The 22137-nt window shown below is 38.5% G+C and overlaps 1 protein-coding gene across 1 annotated transcript in view; it reads right to left on the bottom strand.

Annotated features, from left to right (window-relative positions):
• The window catches only part of LAMA4 (laminin subunit alpha 4), a 96504-nt gene that overhangs the window by 10686 nt on the left and 63681 nt on the right, over positions 1–22137 (bottom strand). Inside the window, exons 18-31 of the mRNA XM_059842260.1 lie at positions 20379–20518; positions 19028–19201; positions 17856–17998; positions 17348–17510; positions 15162–15295; positions 13830–14001; positions 11654–11785; positions 10488–10630; positions 7057–7192; positions 5782–5919; positions 4128–4261; positions 2705–2869; positions 1800–1953; positions 866–1056 (exon numbers count right to left, since the gene is read on the bottom strand). Of these exons, the coding sequence (XP_059698243.1) occupies positions 866–1056; positions 1800–1953; positions 2705–2869; positions 4128–4261; positions 5782–5919; positions 7057–7192; positions 10488–10630; positions 11654–11785; positions 13830–14001; positions 15162–15295; positions 17348–17510; positions 17856–17998; positions 19028–19201; positions 20379–20518 (2119 nt within the window). The remainder of the gene's footprint in view (positions 1–865; positions 1057–1799; positions 1954–2704; positions 2870–4127; positions 4262–5781; positions 5920–7056; positions 7193–10487; positions 10631–11653; positions 11786–13829; positions 14002–15161; positions 15296–17347; positions 17511–17855; positions 17999–19027; positions 19202–20378; positions 20519–22137) is intronic.

Genomic DNA, 22137 nt, shown 5'->3' with positions numbered 1-22137 from the left:
ACCCAACTCATAACTTTTTAAAAATCAACATTACAAAAATGAAGCTTTAATAAGATTTGGCAAATAAATATATGTTTTAGGAGTGAAGGTAGGATGAAGATACTAGAGTTTGGATTTTCCTTCATATGGGTGCCATCAGAACTGCCCTAAGTTAAATGCATTGAATTAAAATGAACATAATGACTTTCTAATTTAAATCAGGAAGGAACACTCTTTTTTCTGAATTAGTGGTCTGGTATGCTTCCAGGAAGTGCTGTGTTGTTGAATTTATAGTCTTTAATGGAAAGTATTAAACCAAAATCCTTATTGGATTTTGAATATTGCATGAGATATTTCGTGGGAACATGAATATTAAATTTCAACAGTATCTGGACTCATTATTACTTAGATTTCTATTATGGCTTGAATCAGACCAGGTTTTCATAGCTTTGTGTTTTACTGCACTGTGAAGATTAAACTACTGACAAGGACCACTCAGCATGTTACTGCTTCCTTTCTGCTTTAATGCCTTTACTTCTTGTGTAAAGAGACTGATTATTGTGCATTGCTTGTATAGAACTAACATCCTCAAAAGCTTCACACAAATAGGAAAGGAGACACATTTTGTTAATATGCAATGCAGATGAAGATTCCACAAGAGGGATGTAACTGGAAGCACAATCTATGTTTTTCTCTTACTCAACTGAAGCACCTTTTAATATAACCTAACAACAGGCTCAACACAAAATTTAGCCTAAGTTGTAAAGGAACAAAGCCAGGGTAACAGCAGAAATGCTAAAAAAATTGAAAATTGAAAATTTAAAAAATTGAAAAACTTCTTTCTCTTCCCCAGCATATTTCATTTTTATTTCTAAAGTCACTTTACCTTTGACTGAAATCCTTTGGTATGTGATCAAATTCTTGCCGGCTGTTTGCTGTTCCTCCAAATTGATAGGCATGTTCAGTTGCCTTGGGATTCATGGGCAAGTGGCACTGAGGCTCTCTTTGCAAATTCACTTGATACAGTTTTTTGAGGCCAGATGAAGGCTGTGCAATCTTGTCTTTATCTCTTCCCACCTTCATAGAAAAAGAGCTATTAACCTCTTAAAGAGCTTAGCTTTTAGAATTTTTAGCTAAGATTGGACATAATAAAATAACAGTGTCATTTATATATAAACTAGTAATATATTGTTTCCCTACATAAATAACAGGATTGTTTCTGAGTCAAATTTTCCTTGAACAGATCTACTGTAAATGCTGATTTAGGACAGAACAAGTCAGAAACAAGACAGAACAAGGCAGAACAAGACAGAACAAAACACTTGTGTAGCTAACATAATTCCAATTAATTTTTTTTGCAGTTTTAATAATTAAATCTTTTTCTCTCTGCTTTTGGTGATATCAGCTATATTATAGGCATGAGAGGGTATGCTTAGACTAAAAACTGTGCATGCAGGAGGAAGGTTTTTCCTCATTTATATTAATATGTGCTAATTGTATCCAGAAGAGAGAGCCATACTGAAGCAGATGAGAACAGAAGCAAGATTTTTGCCTTTAGAATACAGAAGAAATCAAAAAGACTTGTTTCTGAAGTACTGTTTCGAAGAAGTCAGGTATTTTATTTTATAATTCTAGCAAAAGAGAATGATGCAAGTGTAGGCCAGATAGATCATGTCAGGGCAATCATTTTCAATGATGGAATATATATAAAGGAACAGGATCCTGTTCATATATTTGACACTGCCTTTATGCACTTTAGATCCATAATTTGGAGAATTTTGGAAAACTTTTGAGTGGCACTGGAGCAATTTATAGCAGACCTTTTTATTACGGTTTCCTTTGGCTTTTGATGAGTTTTTTCCTTTCTTATAGAGAAGAGCAACTGGAGGAGATTCAACAGGGCATCCGTACAAAGATGCCTGAACTTTCTCAGAGTACTTCTGGAAATCTTCCACTTCAACTTCTTGATCCAACCTGTGTTTCAAAGAGGAGATGACAAGAACAGCTTTTTTTCTCAAGTGTTAGAATTGTCTGCATAAAAATCTCAGAATTTTACATTTATAGTTTAAATTATATTTGAGTGGGCTTAAATTATATTTAAATTATATTTAAATATTATATTAAATTATAATTAAATCGTATTTGAATGGTTCATTCTTGGATCATGGATGAAAGCACAGATTGATCAGTCAAGGTATGGGTAACAAGGACAGCCTATACTACATCTGCCTATTGTGTACATGCTGGCATAAACAGAGTGTCAATCTGCAGCATCAAATTTAACTTTAAAATCTATATAAGAACATTTCATAAAGCAATTAAGATCAACACATTCTGACCATTTTTACATGACCAAAGTCCTAACCTCCCCAGCTTCTGTGAGATGCCTTAATATAATTTTGTTTCAAAGGCAGACCTGACAGCTACATAAATGTAAATTACAGCTATGCAAATTATTCATTGCACCAGTAGCATTAGCAGGTGCAGTACTGAAAGCTTATTTCATCAAGATATTCCCACCTTAACAATATCTTAACCTAGCATATCTGTACCAACAGATTCCATGGCAAATAAGGTAAGAATCTTATTCACACATGCTGTCTAGCCTCACAAAATGAGAGAGGAATTTTTATTGAGACAATAAATCACTTCTCCTGAGCTACTATTCAAGCTGTCAGGCAGGGCAGTGACTGCCTGTTAATGTGTTTGGGAGGATGTTACTCACCTAGTGAAGTAGGCATTGCTTATGCAGCCAGTGAAGTTGGCTTGCTGTGTTCTGAGGGGAGAGCCACCAAAATAAAACTTCTTCATGCTGTCTGGGCTTTTCCCTGCTCTGTCCTTTGCTGGGTTCTTCTTGCTCTGTTTCTTGTCATCAACAGTCAGCTCATACCTGCAAAGCAAAGCAAAGCATCCATTTTGCAGGCTAGCTTTGGAAATGTTGGTGCCAGTGGTCAGACAGCACAGTACATGCACCCAAAATGCTCCACTCAGTGCACACATCACTCAGTGCCACTGCTCAAAGGCATGAGAGTACCTTGATTTCAGCTGTGCAACAAGTGGCAGTGCATTGGCAAAGCTGTGTACGCAGGCCTGTGGATTTAATATCACCCTGCAGTGAATTGTGAAGTTCAAAATTGTGAAGTTCAAAATTGTGAAGAAAATGAAGAAAGACAAACTAGGGGATTGCCGATGAAGGGATGGAGCCACCATTTGGGTAAAATAAGATCCAAGCACATGCTAATTCTTTATGACCCTATCCCCTTTTCTATTCTCTTTCATCACAGTACAATGTTTGAGCTTTTACAATGCTTTTTACCTAAACTGATTTTGCAATCCACTAATTGTTGCAGAAGTCAGGAATGATTCTCTGGCTTTATAAAGAAACTGAGTATACTAAAGCATCAGACATTGATTTTGTTGTGCAAACTCAGGGAAACATGACAATCCCCAATGTTATTCCAAGGCACCTTTTCACACCTTCAGCTTTTCAAACTGTGATTCTTGGATGCCAGAAGTCATAGCTACAAACCTTGATTTCCATTAGGAAAGTAAGAATACTTGTATCTAATAGATAAGATTCTTAAAGAAAGTTTCTTTGATTATGTGACCTTCTAAAAAAATTCGAACATATAAACAATAGTAAAACATACCAATAAATCAAACCTTTCAAGACATACAAGGAGCACAGAGAGAGACTTATTCCCTACTGCTGTATTTAGTCACATTTGTGGCTGCCAGTGCTAAAAATATTTTTAGCACGTTTCACTGTACATCCCAGATGAATGCTTTATGTGAAGATGCCTCAATTACTTTAGGGTAAATTGGGACTTGTTTTAACAAGTTAGAAGAATCAGTCCTGTTAAAAAATTAATCTCATGCTTGCCTTAAATGCTATTAAAATGTTTTTTTACCTGGGAAAAGAAAACTAATAAGCTTTCAGAAAAACAGTTATTTTAGTTTCAATAAAAATTTCAATCATCTTGAGCTCCGGCCCAAGCTGGCCAGTTTTCAATCACATTTAAAAATCAGTCACTTAAAAAAAGGCCCACTCAAGTATCACTTTAAAAGTGAGTGTTAAATGATAATGTGCTTTATAAGAAATATTTATGTTCTAAAGGTAGAGAATAAAAGATGCTGTACAGCTTTACCTTTCTGGGGTGACAGAAGTAATGATGAAATGGGTTTTTCCGTCATTGTAATTTCGTTCTGGTGACTGAATTTTGATTCCACTTGCATTTAAAACCACAGCACCTCTCTCCATAGAGATGGATAATACATCTGACTAAAATACAGACAAAAGCATCTTCATAAGCAAGTATTACACAGAAAAATTAACAGTTCTGTGAATTTTCCTGTTGTATTTATTTTTCTTCTGTGTTCCACATTTGTGCTTGATTTGCAAAAAGCAATACTCTGAGAATCAAAACAAGAGATGACATCGTTAGAATTTATATTGCCAGTTTTAAAGCCTGAATTCTGGGAATTCTGCTGCTGATATACCTCATGTACCTGTCACATGAGCTCCCTCCATGTAACACAAATGTATGATGTTTACATTTCATTTGTGTTTCTGGTACTGTGTTGAGCAGCTGTTACTGCGAGCTTCCTGCTGTCATAAGACCAAGACATTTTTTTTTCTTTTTCTAATTCCCTCTGATCGGACCCGTTCAATCACTCAAAATTATCTCAGAGATAAGATGTGTTATCTGGGTCAGGCGTTCGGGATCACTGTGCCACTAGCAGAATACTCTCAGTTCCAGTAGAGCAAGCCCTGCCACTGTGCACTGCTAGGAATCATTCTGCCTCATTCTGCCAAGCGCTGAATAACTGAGCTTCTGTTGGTTAAGTAGGGCACTTGGCACCTCCTAGGATTAGAGCTGTTGAGTTAAAAACCTGAAGTGGTGTGTGCGAGGCCTCATTTATGCAAGCGGTGTGGAGAACTGACACGGTTACTGATTTCAATCGCAGGTAATACTCCAGGCTGCACCACGGGGAAGTTTAGAAGTGGTTATCGGTGTCACGCAGCCTCCTCTGCTGCACTGCTGATGATATTCTGCAAGCATAGCGGAACAGACATTTGGGGGTGGTTGCAAATGTTCTGTCATCTGAGCTCATGCTCGCTGCAGATGTCAGTCTGAGCCTGCAGCATCCTGGGATCGCTTTGTCTCACACAACATTTTGTGAGTGCAAGTCCACACTTCTGCCCGGGTCACACTTCTGAGGGGGTATTTAGAGCAGCCTGGCTTCCCAGAGCTGCAACGAGCTATTCTCAAGTGCAGCTTTTCCCAGTCACACATGGAGCTCTGAGTGCCATCTGGGAATATAGGCAGCTTTGTGACTGATTTCTGTCAGCTCAGCAATGCTCAAAATGCCGTGCCGCTAATTCAAACAAACTTTGCTTCTCGGGGATTGTCTGGATGGCAAATGTCAGGTCCTTAATATTATTTGTACTTTGGTAGCACCTGCAGGTCCAAACAGGGATTGCAGTGCTGCTGAGCACAGCAAGATGCTCTGTGCATTTCTGCCCTGAGGACTTCAGCGAGCACAAGTGGATGCATGTTAATTCTAGGCATATGATCCAGTTCTCTTCTCAGCATCAAAATAAAGTCGAAGCATTACCGGTTTTCATCTGTAGATCAAATGCAAACTGTAAAAATGAGGTCGTCAGTGAATGCTTTTGTATTTCAGGCTGCTTTCTCTATCACGAAACTATAAAGTGAGAAATTGTATTATTCCCCTAGTATTTCCCTGGGAAAAAATGAAAAGTAAAATAAAACAAACAGAAAAAAATTAGGTACTTACACCTTCAGAATAGTAAAACAACAGCCCACTGGGCTGCAATGTCCGGAAATTAAAGCCTCCTTCAAACTCAGTAAAGAGGGACACTTTTTGGCTTGATGCAATGAAGCTCTCACCATTGAAATATGCATTGCGGGACATCTGTGTATTAAATAAAACAAAATTACAAGTCCAGCTCAGAACACATTCCAATAATACAAAGAATGGGGCTTTTTCTTTCTTTTTTCTTTTTTTTTTTTTTTTTAACAGTTGCAGCCAGTTCAGTTCTAAAAATCAATTTTTCCTGCTTATCTTGTCCTAATTTATATAGGCTTTCTCTCCCATCATGGGGAAATCTTGAGAAAGAGTAGCAATTTTAGACTAAGTAAAATTATTCCCAGCTTCCTGGGATGTTGGCCTCATCCTAAGTCTGCTGATGTTAAAGAGCATGAAAAGTAGAAGCAGAGGTGCTCAGGCCCCTGTCTCAGCTGCATGGAACTGAGTCACAGTTCCAACACGTGACATATTACTTTGTGTGCTGTGCTGGCTACTGGGGTAGGGTGGTCTATAACCCTCTGAGTCTCATGAGCAAAACTAGGTCCAAAGCAGGACAAATGGCAGAGAGCTTCCATGTTGACAGAGAGTGAGGTGGTGTGATGAGTTCTACAAGCAATCCTTCCTCTTCACAGGTTTGCAGCATGGCTTTTGTTAGACATGGCCACAGGATGAGGACTTCAAACACTATTTGGGTTTGCCAGCCTTGCATTGTAATGGGCAAATGGTGAATGATTGAAAGGACCAGAAGCTAAATGGCAATTTTCTTAGAGCTAATGCTGGTGCTGTTGGTGTGTGTGTCACAGAAGAAGAACTGATCTGGCTTGAAGGGAGAACTCATTTGAAGGGTGAATTTTTTGCTGTCTTTTCCATTTCACACATCTGTATTAGGATGCATGTAAGGATGAGTCTCCTCGTATCTTTAAGAAAAAAATGAATTACATAGGAATATTTCCATTCAGAATACAGTATGTAATTTATTTCAGATTGAGCTTTCACATTGCAATTTCACGTATGAGAAGAATTTTAAGTGAAACACCTTGTGCTATAGTTCAGAGTGAAAACTGGGTATTATGTCAGCAGACTTAACAGACACACACAAACTCCCCCCCTCTGCCAGTCAATGAGTGCATGGTCATTTCCTTGGTGGAAGACTGTCTTTCCGTTGCTTGGAATAAAACTCAAGCTTCCAGCTATATCCATTGTCAAAATTTGCTGTTATGTCACAAATGGTGTTATGCTTACCAGTGAATCCTCTGGGCACCCATAGCTGATTCCCAGGGTTCCTGGTTCTTCCAGCAAGTTGAAATCCTTCTTTTGGAACTGGAAGCCCTTCATGCAGCCTTTAAAGCCGATACTTCCTGCCAGATGTGAACTAATGCTGTCGGACAACAATGCCAAACAAACTGCAGTTAGATAGCCCTTGCCTTTCTGAACAGGATTTTGTTGGCAAGATGTTCTAAAGAAGTTCTGGAAGAACTTCAGTCACTTCCCTCACTAATGCTCAATTCTTGCATCTTTATGTAAAACAGCTAATGAGCCACATTCTGTATTTTGAAAAGTCAAGATGCGCCAATTGTAGTAAATATTATGTATTTATAACTACTTACAGTAAAAATAAATGGATTTTTATCTAATTTTTTTTAGCTTTGAAGAGAAGTTCTGATTTAAGTTTCCTGTCTTGCTTTTACTAGCAAGCCCCATTTTTGCCTTTGCAAGCAAATGTCTTACTATTTCTTATGAAAATAGAGGGCAGGAAGTAAGAGTAAATTCTACTTGCTGATGTCTGGTTGTACCTAATTTTAAATGAGAGTAATGGGTGGGCTTCCAGATCCTTTTTATATCGCATTTGAGGTAGACAGCCCAGCAGGGTATCCCAATTGCTCCTATTCATTACTCTCAGTTTTTCAACTCCACACCTTACCAAGATACCAGCACAACATTGCAGCACAGGGTGATTATAATTGAATTTATCCTCACAATTCTCAAGGTGCGTGAAGAAGTAATCACAGTGAGTCTGTGACAAGGGCAAGGAAATTACATGGGAGCTGCTGAGTACCAGTCCAGGAGATAACTAGGGAGCAAATACACTGAAGCAGTGGGTGTGAAATCCACAGTTCTGCCTGGCTGCCTAGAAGCAGTCTTTGTCCTTTAAGCAAGATGTACCTTAGCAGTGGGACTCTCTTCACCTCATGTGACATGATATTGTTGACATCTGCTACCTGCACTTGTTCTCTGTGAGTTATCTCATTGCAAGGCAGATATTTGGAACATGGCAGAAGAGTCAAGATCTAGAAATGCCTAATTTTGCATTGGCAAAATCAGACCATCGGGGAAGTAGTGCAGATGCACATGAACATGTCTGAAATACGGTGAGAGAAGGAGTGCTGTAGGGGCCAAATTTGCTCCTCAGTGAAATCAGCAGGAAGGCAAAACCAACAGGAAGGCTTCTGTTATCCTTACTGGGATTTGGACCAAAGTGTGGGGTATCAACCACTATAACCTTTACTCTGATTGACCCTGAGGCTGCCAGATTTGACAAATATGCCTTTCTGTTAAATGCCACAACATTTTCTAGAAGCAAGCTATAGAAGAAAGGCTTTCACTTAAAAAAAGGCTTCTGAGTTAATTTCTAAATTCAGTTAAAAGTTAAGTTCCCCGTGCTCCTACCTACACTTAGCTTTCTGCTTTATGCAGATTGAGGTGGGAGCAAAATAATGTATGGGGATACTTCCAGATTCATTTATTTGGAGAAAAAAGGAAATTGACAGAGAAAAATGCATTTGAAGAGAGCGAAAATTACACTGCTTTAGAAGAATATTAGACTACTCTAAGGCTAGAGCTATCTTCCCCACACTGATGCTGCCCTGAAAAGTTGGTTAAATGTGAGTCTGTCTGCAAAGAGGAAGCATAAATATCAGTAGTACATAGTAGCAGCAGTAGAGAGAGTAGTACATCATCAATAGGATACTGACTTATGCTCCTGATGAAAATAGAATGATGCCACCACATTTGGCCCATACTTTTTGCTGTCTGCTCTTGTCAAGAGAATGAAAGCTGAGTATAATATCAGAGACAAAGTTGCACTTCTGCTTAAATAAGTTATGTATATGTATTTTTAACATTACAATTGATAATGTTTTTACAATGCCTATGGTGTTTTTTTACCTGATACTGCCTGTTAATTGAGATGTGAGATGTTATTTTTCCTGCTTTGACAGTACCTTCCCGGTGTTTTTCAGAATAACCACAATCTGCTCGGAAAACTGCAGGCAAAATTCATGTGATTCATCTTTTATCCTAAATTTGTGAACAAGTCTCATCTGCCATTGAGCTGCTCAATTGCCTAGATTTCTAGGTCCTTCTGGGCTTTTTCAGTGTTCTTTAGCCTTGATTAATGCAAGTAATTTTCACCATCCTTCTGTACTTTCTTTCTAGATCATGAATGTATTTAATACCAGCCCTGAGAGAGATTCTTTGAGCATGTGCTGTAGACTTTTTATACTGTGAAAATTGAAAAGTTACTACTATGTCCTATTTTCTCTCTCCCAGCTGCTTTCCAATCCACTGCAGCATTTTCTCTCTCCACTCCACTAGCTTTCTTAATAGCTCCTTATGAAAGACCTTTGTAGAGAACTATTTGAAAGGACAGTTAAGTTATACTCTGTTTCTCCCTTGCCCACCACTTTGCCTGCATGTTCAAATAACTACATGGGATTGAAAGGCATAATTTTTCTTTACATGAAATTTGTCACTGTCTTAAAAGCTTAAAGATTAAGCACTTTGTATCTCAGATGTTAGTTTTCAAGGCAGCAGTTAATGCTGACAACAAAATAAAGAATAGAATTTCCCGAGATTTAAAACTAAGTCCCAGAAGCTGTTGCTCAACATTTGCCTTCTTTTTTTTTTTTTTTTTTTTTTTTTTTTTTTTTTTTTTTTTGTTGTTGTTGTTGTTAACATGAGGGTATTCCTGTTAGCAGTTATGACATGTGAAAAAGCAGCTGGAGAGCCCTTTTGAAAATTCTGGCCTTGCTGTCTGACCCTGGGAATGAATACTGCCTATCAGAAGAGCATACTCTCCTTCAAGTAGCCATTCTGCTCTCAGGGCATGACCCTGGCGTCTGGCAGATTCCTAAGGCAGGAAATGAGAGTTACACAGTCTACTGAGATTAAACTGCATTTCTGTCAAATGATACAAGGGGAAAATGAGACCTTTTCTTTTCTTCCCACGCCTACACAGAGCCAGCTGATTTAGATCCAAAGAGAACCTGAGACAAATCAGAACTGAAATGCTTAGTGGGGAAAAGATCATCTTTAGATTGAAAATGTGATTGGTAGAGGGTCTTTGTCACTTTGTGCCAAGCAAGGTGCAATACAAATTTTATATATTAACATGTTCTTTGAAAATGTCTTTTTGTTTGAAGAACACAACTGTTTCTGTTACCCTTACTAAAACAGGGTCAGTGTCATTAAAATTTAACTGTGCTGGATCAAGCCTAGTCTTGAGTACTTAGCAGTTCTGTGACACACTTAGAAGAGTGTCTGAAGGGTTGTTTTATGTCAGGTTGATGACAAAGAAATTGTTTTATTTTTACCCCTTAAGGACAGCCCATACAACTTAACTTACATATGGTGATTAATTGAAAATAGTGATTGAATCCCATTTGTAAACCAACCTGGAGTGCAAGATCTCAGCAGGTGCTCCTCCAATGTAAATGTCTGTGAATGGCATTGCTGTTCTTTCATTGTCCACACTTTTTATATGTCTTCTGTCTACTACCAAGATCATCTTCTTGGAATTGTGATATATAATAGAAATCTGAAAAGAAAAGCTTATGCTTAAAAATGTCATCTTTTGTAAGCTGTTATGGTGATCTTGTAGAATTGATTGCATCTTTATACCTTCTGTTTGAAAAGTTCCTCCCATTTAACAGAGAATTTGTTTGTAAATTGGGAGAGGCTGACAATGATTACTAGTAGGAAGTTTGTCTTGATGTCACTATTTTTCTGATGACTGAATCCTCAGGCTATTTCATTTAAGAATAAAGAAAATGTATCAAATTCTACACTGTTGCAAACAGATAAGCTCTGTAAACTTCAGAATGCTTTCTTGATTTATCCAAAACTTAGGTCATGCTTTTCAAAAAGAGTTATTTCATTGTCAAAGCATGGAAAGTTAAATTGTTCTTTACTTAAACATGGACAGATCTATAGCTGAGTTTTGGTCACCAATTGGACTTTGAATTGACATCAAGTAAAGGGCAGGAGAAGAAACTCACTGGGGGTGGGGATTTACTACTGTCACAGTTACATTAGCTTTCAGAAAATTCCCTGAACTAAATACAAGTAGATATTTTACATCTGCCAAAGTCCCTAAAATACTGGGCATATATAAAAGGTTGCTACCAAATCAACTCTCTTTTTGAAGAAATTGGAAATGCCATAATTCTTGTAATGCAGAGCATAACAACTAAGGTGGTCAAGTTAACATAATGACATGGTTTTACTTGAGGAAAGTTTTATGTTTGATATAGAGAACTGTCCTTGATATAATTTCATATGGAATTAATAAAACTTTCTCCCACGTGAATGGTCCTGTCCTTGGCTAGTAATACACATAATCTGTCTACAAGTGGTGATTTATGAGGAGGCAGGGACAGCCTTCCCTTTCCTCTGCTTGGTACGGGTAGGACTTGCATGGACTCTGCTCTTCTTCCTGTTCTACCATATCACTGCCTGCCCCTCATCCTTTTGCACCTTTCATGGGCATTGGAGCAATTATTTCTGCTTGGAGCCTCTGGGATAGTTGGTCAAACAGCTGTGATAGTAACCACGTCTGTACCTCATGAAATTTGGCATCGTTAATCCTAGCCTTCCTCATGGAGTCCTCGAGAAGCACGGGGCCGTTGCTGAAACCAAAGTCATAGCGGAGGTACAAGAAACCATTGTGCATCTCTAGGCTGAAGAACATGCTCTGTGTAAAACAAAACAGCAGTCAGAAAAGGACTGTGTGGCAGCAATTAAAAAAAGTTTATAAACATCGTTGTGAGACTGACATCGGGAAAAGAATGCTGGGAAATAAATTGTTATTTGCAAAGTTGCAACAAAATTTCTATATGTTTATATTTATAGTATATGTGTATATATGCACATGCACACACAATTGTTTTCTAAGTGTCACTTTTTGAAAGACTTGGTGAACTGTTTCTTTATAGAAATAGTATTTGGAAGCACAGTGATGTCATTATTCTTTACCAGTAAGATATTCCTGATGTAAACACACCTATTCACTGCTGAAATAATACCACACGCCCTAAATGAAAGATATTATACTGGTGAAAGCAATGTTGTGCTCAAATGGCTGTTTCTGCATTAGCAGGTTCTATCACAATGTCTGTAATCGCTCAGGATTTTGTCTTTTCACAGCCCTGATCAGCACCAATGTATTTACTAAAATGATAGCAATAGCCAGAGTGTATTTACTGTGTATTTGGTTTCTAGAATTCCTGACTGCTCCTACTTTATGATTCAGTTTCTAATCTGTGGCTGGGTGACCTAAATTTTATAAACAGGAGCTGTACTTTAGAAAATCTTTAGGGAGTTCTTGAAATGAAGATCTGCACCCTAGAATTAGTCTTGTTCCAAAACTAAACATAAAGAGACAGAAACAAAATTTACAGCAAATGTGCGTCTGGATTAATGCTTTCAATGTTTTGTCTTCTCTCCTAGTGTTCATGGCTAATGGGGAACAATAATTCTCAAATCACTACTGCAGGCTAAGAACTGCTGTCTTTGACATAAATGAGTCCACCTTCAGAAGTCACTACATAACAAAGTAAAAGTTGGTTTTAATCTAGCACTTTTAAATGAAACTGCAGCTTGGGTTTGTTCTGAACAGCATAAGCTTGAAAACAAAACAAGGGTTACATTAAGAATATTTATGAGCTGTCTTTGCAGAATTGAATAATGGACCACCTTACACAGACTTTCTAAAAGTGCTTGTGAGCAGGCAAGGTCTCCCACAGCTGATACCCAACTTGATTGCAGTTTCCAAATACAAAATGCATACATCTCCAAGAAATGTCTAGGTGCTTTTGCTTTGAAGAAAAATAAGTGCTCTGCAATAAGCACTCTGCAACTTTTAACAGCAGCTGCTTAGTCAAAACCTCCTAAGAATGAAGGTTAGTGGTAGCATGCTATGCTGCAGAGCAAAGTGCTTCCCACGACCCTCCTCTAGAAGTTACTCTAAAGGCAAACATTAGAGAGTAGCTCTTCTAATAAGAGTGGATTTTTTTTTTTTCTAAATGCTTAAAGCAATGTTACATGTAGGTGTCTACACAAGTGTCTGTCTGTGGATTGCATCTGCATAGAACGTTTTCTGTGACTTTTCTAGGTTGTAATCCTGAGCTTGATGTGGAAATGCCCAAAGACAGAAAAAAAAAAAAAAATCCATGTTTGTCTTTAGAAGATATTTTCATGTCTTTGGACTCTTACAGAGATTGCATCACTCTCACACTTCAGAAAAGCTCCTGACATTTGGATCAAGCCTTTTAATTTGGACTGCTTTCTATTTTCAGTAACTTAAATATTTAACTCTAGTACACCCTGAGGCACAGTTTTAAAGTGGCAGCTACCACGAAGCGGCTCCTTTTTGGGAGTTACTTCACAGAAATTTCCTATAGCTTTGCTTGAGCATTCACATTTAAATAATGGCACAACAACTGGGCTTAACTGGAGTCCTTCTTGAAGTATCATCACGAGGATATGACCAGTTTGAAGTCCTGACTGTTTCTGGATAAAAGCAGAGTCGAACTCAGAGCCTTGGCTTCCTGAGCCCTTTGCAGAGCAAGTTCCAGTTCCCTCCTAATGTATACATGCACGAGACAAACACAAAGTATTTCCTCTTTCCAGAAGTTAAATGTGAGGACGTAAACATTTTGGATTTTCCAAGATATTCTAGGTACTGGGGAACTTGTGTTGCCAATGGATAAAGGGTACCAGCAGGACTTGGTACTCACCCCATTAATCATCAGCAGGATCAATCCATTGTCTGTAGGCGTTCGAACTTCGATGTCAAATCGAGTCACCTGGCTGAATTTTCCCCTTCTCTCAATGTTTCTGGCCAAGGCATAGCCAGAGCCATCAAAGAAATAGCTCACAGCCCGGCTCTGAGTGAAAGCCAACTTATCTCTAGGGAAAAAACAAGCAGGGAAGGATTAGTTGGCATGTACCCATTTTAATTTAGGGGAACTTAAATGCCTTTACATACTTTATTGAAATAATTGTTCTGAACTTCTGTTCTGTCTGGCAATGGTGAGACTGGTGATTTCCTTGCAATTTTTTTCCTGAGAAATAATGTGTAGCTTTGAAGGTGCATCTAACTCCTTCATCATTACATCTGGCTTTTATCCTGTGCTATATGTAGAGGACGGGAAAATTCTTTGGTCATCCTTGTAAAGTGACAGGCCCACAGCACTTCCTCATTATAAGGTGCACAGATATGTCTATTAAGAGCTTTCCCAGTTTGTGCAGAAATCCATGTGAATTCTCCAAGAACTTTAGCTGACTCTGGTATGCTCTGTTCTGAAGAGCAGCAGCTTGCACTCCCTGTGGGAATGGTGTGGGAAGCTCATTTTCTCTATCCCAATACTTCCTGCATTTCTTCCCAGTGCTTGCTGCAAATTACTCTCCTTTTCTTTCCAGGGAGAGGTTCTGCTGTTGCTGCCTGTAGTGTGAGCAAAATGCCTGCTGTGTCTGTGCTAAATGAATGCTGCAGCTGATGTTCATTTCTACTTTAGGAGCTGCGTTTCCCAGTTTGTGAAAGCCTCATCTAAGGAATCTGTGGTGGCTTTAAGTGTATGGCAGGAGAAAAGTTTTGTATAAGCCTTCCTAGCTGTGGGTGGGACTTCCCTCAAGGTTATCTGGCCTAGTAGACCTGGCTGGTTGTGGCTGTATCGCTTGGAGCAACATGATTTGAGTCAGGAGAAGCTCTGTCCTAGGCAAGCAGTGGGGTAAGGAAGGAGCCTGGAACAAACCCCAGCTAATGTGGCACTTTCCTTTATGAAGACATGAACAAGATTGTGAGATAACTAGTGGAGACAGCAGGAAAATCATAGAATATCTCATACTAAAAGGGACTCATAAGGAGTCCAACTTCCATACATGCATATATTTATAAATTAATAGATAAAAATTAAACTTGTCGATGCAATTAGGAGCTAGGAGCCACCAACTTCCTTCTGGGACAACTCAATACCAAGTTCATTTTTCTAATCTGGAGCAGGAACGAGCCATCAGGACTGGCGCTTGTAAGAAACGGGAGCGGCAGTGAGGATGGGACTGTCCCCTACCTGGCACAAGGTGGCGATGTGGTGGTGTCGATGTTATAGACGTGCTTGAAGTTGTACAGGCTGATCACATCGTCGTTCAGGGTAGCCAGCTCCAGGCAGCCGATGAAGCCAGGTAGGTTTAGGCTAGGAGGGAGCTGTGCAGAGGACGAGGAAGAGTTAAAAGGAGAAAGGTGGCCCTCTTTAGTCGGGTGCTGTGAGAGCATTTGTGCCTGGGATCAGTTTTGTCCCTGTGCAATTTGTGTTTTCAAATGAAAAGGCTGATACTGCTGCGAATAGTCTTCACAGTCCTTAGCCTGATAAGGCCTTTGGGCTGTAAGTAAAAAGGGAGCACATAAATGGTCTCACAGTGAGAGAATTAGGCCGGGTAAGGCAACTGCAAACAAAAACTTCTTTGGCAGTTTTGATGAGAGCATGCTTGGAAACAGGGAAAAAGGCTAAGGTTTGACTAATAGCAGAACTTACTCAATGTCTTTGAATAACTCAGTGGATATTTCACATCTAATGCATAGGTATCCTTCACAGCCAGAAAAATAACTCCATACCATAATTAAAAAGAGAGAAATGAGAGAGCTCTTTAAACCCAGGAGACAGGGATTCAAAATCTGTGCCAGTGGGTAATCCTCAGTAGGTACTATTTTGAACAGCTAGCAGGATGTAGAGACTTCTTCTTTTAACAAAGGTCACTGCAAATGGAATTTAAACAGCCACACTGGTGAAGGGGAAAATACAAAAGAGTAAAGCTAACAGACCTAGATGATTCTTTTTATATTAAAATATTTTGCCTTGTGGAACAGGTGTGATAATAATAACACCTATTGTACTTAAGGGTTCGATCACTGTGAGTAGCTTTTCTTTGTCTTCTCATTATTTCCATTTTCTTATGATACAATAGTAATGGTAATACATCAATACAGAATATAAGTAGCTGTAAAAGAAAATTGCATTCTTATCTGCAGCACAGGTATATTTGGTAAATGATCATGTTTTCTTTTTTTCCTTTGTTTCTTCTAGTCTTTGAAATTATGTGAAGCATGGGAGTTCTAGTGGTTAAGTGGTGCATTTCATATTTGAAAAGTATGTAACAGGAAAGCAAAAAGCTTTTAACAAATCAGACTCTATGTTAATAAATAAAAGTGTGAGGTGTGTTTTTCTAAGGGGGAAGGGACCCATATGCCTATCAAATAGTACCATGCACCCTTTTCTTCCTATTTCCCTTTCCACTTCACACTCCTCTTTTCTTTTTCCTCTGCTATGCTCTGGAACAGACTTGGAGGGTTCATTTGCTGGATTTTTGTACGTGCATGGGTGCATGAAACTGTTATTCAGTCTTCAGTCCTATTCCCAGGCAGTTTGCACCCAGGGCTCAGTAACCCAAAATTCCTGCCATGGCATGTGTCTACTAGTCATAACAATGCCAAGCTCAGGAATGCCTAAGTGTATTGAGCTACTCTTTCTTTGTTTTTATGTTTTTAGGAGAGCTGCTTGTGGGTCAGTATTTGGATCTTTTTAGACCCTACTACAGTCAGCTTAAAGAATTTAGGATTCTCTAAAGTCTTTCTAGGTGTGTTTTTATTCAGCCATGCAATTTTTAAATTCCGAAAGAGAAACTGGTATGTTCACAGAAGCAGGTAAGTGAGGTGCTAATTCATGCTGACTATTAGGAACTAGACTGATGTTACTGTCTCACACAGACCTTCAGACATATTTTGCACAGGCAACTTTTCATGCTGTTATAAGTCTGAATTTAAATCAGTGATAATTTAAATTCAAACAAATGACTATATTGCTCCTTTCCCACAAGATCCTAATATTAGCAATACATTTTTGTGACAGTTGTAAAAGAGAAATTCTAATTACCGAGAACTCATTAGCATTGAAAAATAGTGGTAGCCTCAAAGTTAGGTTGGACTAATAGGCCTTTGTTTATGCATGCTGTTTAACAGCTAGCAAGCCTTGCTTTTAGTACTTTCCAGGAAACCTGAAAAGCAGCTCACAGACACCTGATTATCATACTTGTATGACAAAATATGCCAGGCAAAACTTCTTCACCATGGCTAAAAGATAGAGTTCTAAGATGATAAAAGACTAAATAAGGGCTTTATCTACCATTTCTGTGTTTAAATGGAAGTCCAGCAAGGTTAGTTTGCACCATTTAATTTTGAATACAGAATATTTATCTGACCAACCTTGAAGTCTGGAGGCACTCCACCAACATAGAAAACAGCATTTTCAGGTTCCAAATTAAGAAGGGAGCCAGGACCAAGAACCTCTCCCTTTTTGATGAATTTTTCTTCAGCTGTGCTGCTAGGACTGGGCACAGTTAAAAACATTTTGCCGTGTCTTCCGATCCTGCAGAAAAGAATTGTAAGAGAAGAGAATTTCATGTTGGTCAGACTTATAAAAGAACAAATAAGCCTCAAACTCAGGAGGTAACTGAAAATAGGAAGGGTTTTATTTCCTTAAAGAAGACTAGTAATCAGGAGGTAAAAAAAGGGAGGGACCACAGACACTATCTCTTCCTCCCTGTGGCTCCTTGGGTCTTGGTTCTTCGAAAGCAGGAAGAATTTCAAAATATTTCAGTAGGAGTAGAACCAGGCACTGAAAATTGCTAATCAGCAGTTCTGACACAGCCTTTTCTGCTTGTTTTTTCCCATTAACTGTTTGATTTTGGGGAAATAGATGTTATCACTTTACCTCTCAATTTTGATGATGCTGAAGTAAGAAGGCCAGGTGCTGACTGGCTTGGCATCCAGAGGTATCTCCACATCTTGGCCCCCCAGATTATAAATGTACACAAGGTTGTCATTTTTAATTGCAAGACCAATGTAATGTTTTGCCTAAAACACCAATGGAGAGGGATGTTAGAGATAAAACATTGAAAGACATTTAATGCAGGACATAAGTAAAGGTAAGCTTTGATAAGCTGAATGACACCTTTAAATATTACCAAAAGCTATTTAAATAGAAACAAAACCTTTACTCTCTAATTGGTTGCTTTCATCGCATAAAACTGAACAGAAAGAAAGTCTCTGATATTTTACTTTATATCCATTTTGACTGAGGTAAATTCAAGGTCGTCAGATCTCTGCTGACCATGAATTAGTCATGTTCTATGAGAAGCTGTTCATCATTATTTAGTGTGCAGCGCCATGTGCAGGAAATAGTCTAAAGCCTAAGTATTATGCTGTAATTAAATATTCTGCCAAGAGGCCTTTCACTTGATTTATATTCAGTAGACATTCTTTTTAGGAAAGCTTAAAAATTAAAGCCTGGCTCTTTACCTTCTCAAGTAATAGGTTGCCAGAATGATACCTGGCTTGTGAGTTGTGATTTTTTTATTTTTCACCACCACAGTTTAGAGAACAGTTATTTCAAAGTAGTGATCAAGAGTGTACACAGGATACAACAGCAGCACAAGCCACAGATAAAGAAGTCTGCTTATCTTGTGGGCATGTGACCTCAGAGATTTGGAATTGACACTGTCAGCAGCATAAACTGATTAAAGCATATCTCCCAGAAGCCAGGCAGGTGACATTAACTGCTTCAGAGTGCCTTGGTATTGGCAGAGGAGATAGCAAGTATGGCTCTCAGCAGGGACAATCAAAGCAGTACACTGCCAGGCAGTCTAATTTGCTTTTTAGAGAGAATCCTTCATTGTTTGGGGTGACAAGTCTCAAGGACAGGGGTCTCAGGAACCCTCGCTTTTTGCTTGTCACAAAATCAATGATGGTCATAGAATAGACAACTTTAGTTCTGAAACAGAAAGAAACAGTGAGAGGAAAAACTGAGGGCATGTAAATTTCAAACTGATTTAATTTTTTTAAAAAAAAATATATGCATAAGACCTAACTGGGCTACTCTCTTACATTTTTGTTTCCAAGGTACAAAATGAATCTGTCCGGAGAGGCTGCCAGTTGTGGGTTGTCTTTGTGGAGCTTTATGTACAAGCTCATGGAAGTGAAAGATTTCAGCTCTTCCACGTTGATCTTTGGATTGACTTCAACAGCTGATTGGCCTTCAAACATCATAGAGACTTGGACCTGCAGTTGCAAACGGGCAAAGAGAGACAGATGTTGTTGCCTGGGGTCATTACTTAAGGTAAGCATGTAACAATACTGTGCCAGCAGCCTTGCTTACTGCAAGAATGGAGTTGGCACCTATATATTGGCATGTAAATTGTATGTTTGTAACAATCTTTCCTGAAAGACACAGTAAAGATTATGAAGAAAGTTATCTTAAAATTGATTAATGAACTCTGCTTAAGCATATTCATAAAGTAAATTTTATTTCAGTGGGAGATAGATGTGTGCTTAGTTGAATCAGGGCTACATTACTATGTATGCCACATAATGAAATTCTTACACAGCTATAAAACTTCTGCCCATAATTTATTTCTTTGCTTTGGGACTAGTACGACCATTTTCTGTCCATGAGTAATCCTGTTATATCATTGAATCTACAGTGATATTTATGAGCAGCTAGAATAAATTGTAAAACTGCTCATTTTAGTTCAAAATGCTTTCAACATAACTGAAGTAATGTTTACAAGTTTAAACACAGTATACTTGAATCACAAAATACATTTTAAAGAACATTCAAGCACTACACATCAACTAATTTTTCCAAGTTATATTCCAGCACTGTGAACATAGAATAGTGCACTGAATTTTTTATTTCTCTGAATGAATTCAAATATATTTGACCTTGGTTTTCTTGCTAGAGAAAAAACCCTCATTATTTATGTATGGTAATGAAAGTGTTTTTTTCTCTATTAAATATGTGTGAGCCAAGGATTCTCTTACCCTGTAGAAAATTAATTCAAAAGAAAGGAAAAAAAATGCTGTCATCTCAGAAAAGCTTACATTAAATTGCTGTAATTATTACTCGCGGTAATTAGCTCTGTAGGTAATTTGCCTACAAATTATAGGTAATTAGGTTTTGTTGTTCTGGCCACCTTATACATTGTGCCTAAACCTTTTTTGTCAGGTTGCTACTGCAGTAACAATAGTCTACCATGAATACTATGATCATGTCAAAGGCTTGCAAATAGTAGCTGTAAAGATTTTAATGACCTCCAATGTGCTTTGTTCATCCAGTTTTGGGGAGGTGACAATGTTCAGGTTTGTTCTTCTAGCATAGCCCAAGAAAATGGAGGTTATAGTAAGATTTGATTATTAGCACTATTAACCAAAATTCCCCAAAGCCCAAAAGTTTTACCTTGCTTGCTACACTCCTGGTTTGAGCAATTAACTCTCTGATCCGCTGAATGCTGGAAGAAATATTGTTTGCTGGTGCCTTCTGTTCTACTCTGCGCATTTTGTCCAGGAGTTGAGGGAAAACTTCTGTAAGTTTCTTCACTGCAGTTAGAAAAGAAGAGATAGATTTTTTTCCTCTTTGAAGACTGGAATATTCCAGGAATATTCCACCCTATCCTCTTAGCTTAGCTCACCTGTCTCCTTCTGCTTTCTGACCAAGTCATAATCATGATGTGTGAGATGCAATGATTTCAGAAAGGGTAGTGATTTCTAAGAATCTGGTATTGCTAAAGTTTTTGGCAATAAGTTTGCACAAAGGGCACTATGTTTTCTTAGGACTCATAGGTAATACTGTGGTGTGTTACCTCTGTAATACTTTCCTCAAGGAACTCTGCAAACATTAATGGTTTTAACCTTTTAGTTTTCCTTCAAGACAAATGATTGTTAAGCCTAATTTTACATCTATGGCAACTGGAGCGGAAGGATTATTTGTTCAGCATCTCACTGGATATCTGTGGCTGATCTGGGAACTGCATCCAAGAGTTATGGTTCATGAACTCTTCAAATTCACTGTGGGGGAGATGTATAGGCTGTTTTCAGCTACTCGTGGCTCCCAGAGGTCATCACCCAGACAGCAGCAGTGGCTGCACAGGAGATGTGTTTGCTTGTGGCTCACAGTCTACTCTCATGACAGAAACACTGCCAATTTCATGCTGTGGTATGCAACAATAGAAGGCCTTAGATGATGATGATGATGATGATGATGATGATGATGATGATGATGATGCAGCATGTGCACCTAAACTGTGCTTAGTACCTGCCCCAAGCCTTGTGATTGGTAACCTCGTTAACTTTCCTGCCTGCATCTGCCAGGGGTCATGAATTAGAGATCTAGACCTTTGGCCTTTCACTGCTGTGGCACATGTGCAAATGTCATTGTTATCAAAGGGAAATGCAGGGGCTCTGTCCTGTTCAAAGTCAGAGAAGTCCTTTCCCCGGAAGATAAGCAGAAAAATTATCAAGAAGGAAAAATAACTACCCTTAATTAATAATCCAGTTTTATCACATCAGATTCCAGCGACATGCTGCCCTTTGAAGGATATTTACACATCACATCATTTTTCATCTTTAATTAAATGTAGGTACAAGAAGCTGAGTATAATGAAATGGGATTTTAGCTGCAAGCTAAGTGCATATAAGAAAGATCCAGCATTCTGAGTTAATTTTAATGACATGGATTCACTGTAAAGGTTAAGACCAGATTTGTAGGGTTTAAAGTTATATTTTAGGGGTTTCCAACTTACATCCACCTGCTCTTGTGTTCTTCCCATTGTATTTTTACCTTTTTCTGAGACTCACAGAAGTGCTTGTGTTGGAAGGGACCTTAAAGATCACCTGTTTCCAACTCCCCTGCTGTGTGCAGGGACACTTTGCACTGAACCACATTGCTGACCACACTGCACATTTGTCAGTCCTGTGCTGTCTCTGCTTGGCTGTTTTCATTTGTGTTTTACTCTCCAAGTTCAGTCTAGGAGTGGGCCATGTAGAACTTTAGACCCTCACTTTTTTTCCATTTAGTCCTGAAAGGCCTTATGTAGTAGGACTTTGTAATCAGCTGTTCTATATAAAGCTTACTGTACCTTAAAATATCATTATTTTAATGAATCCTCAGAGAATTACAGTAAATTTTGGTGATCCCAAAATGTATTAAATTTTCTACT

Source organism: Haemorhous mexicanus, chromosome 3 (genome assembly GCF_027477595.1).
Source record: "Haemorhous mexicanus isolate bHaeMex1 chromosome 3, bHaeMex1.pri, whole genome shotgun sequence".
NCBI classification, from domain to species: domain Eukaryota; kingdom Metazoa; phylum Chordata; class Aves; order Passeriformes; family Fringillidae; genus Haemorhous; species Haemorhous mexicanus.
The sequence above is the reverse complement of the archived record's forward strand: the minus strand, read 5'-3'. Positions and strand labels throughout refer to the sequence as shown.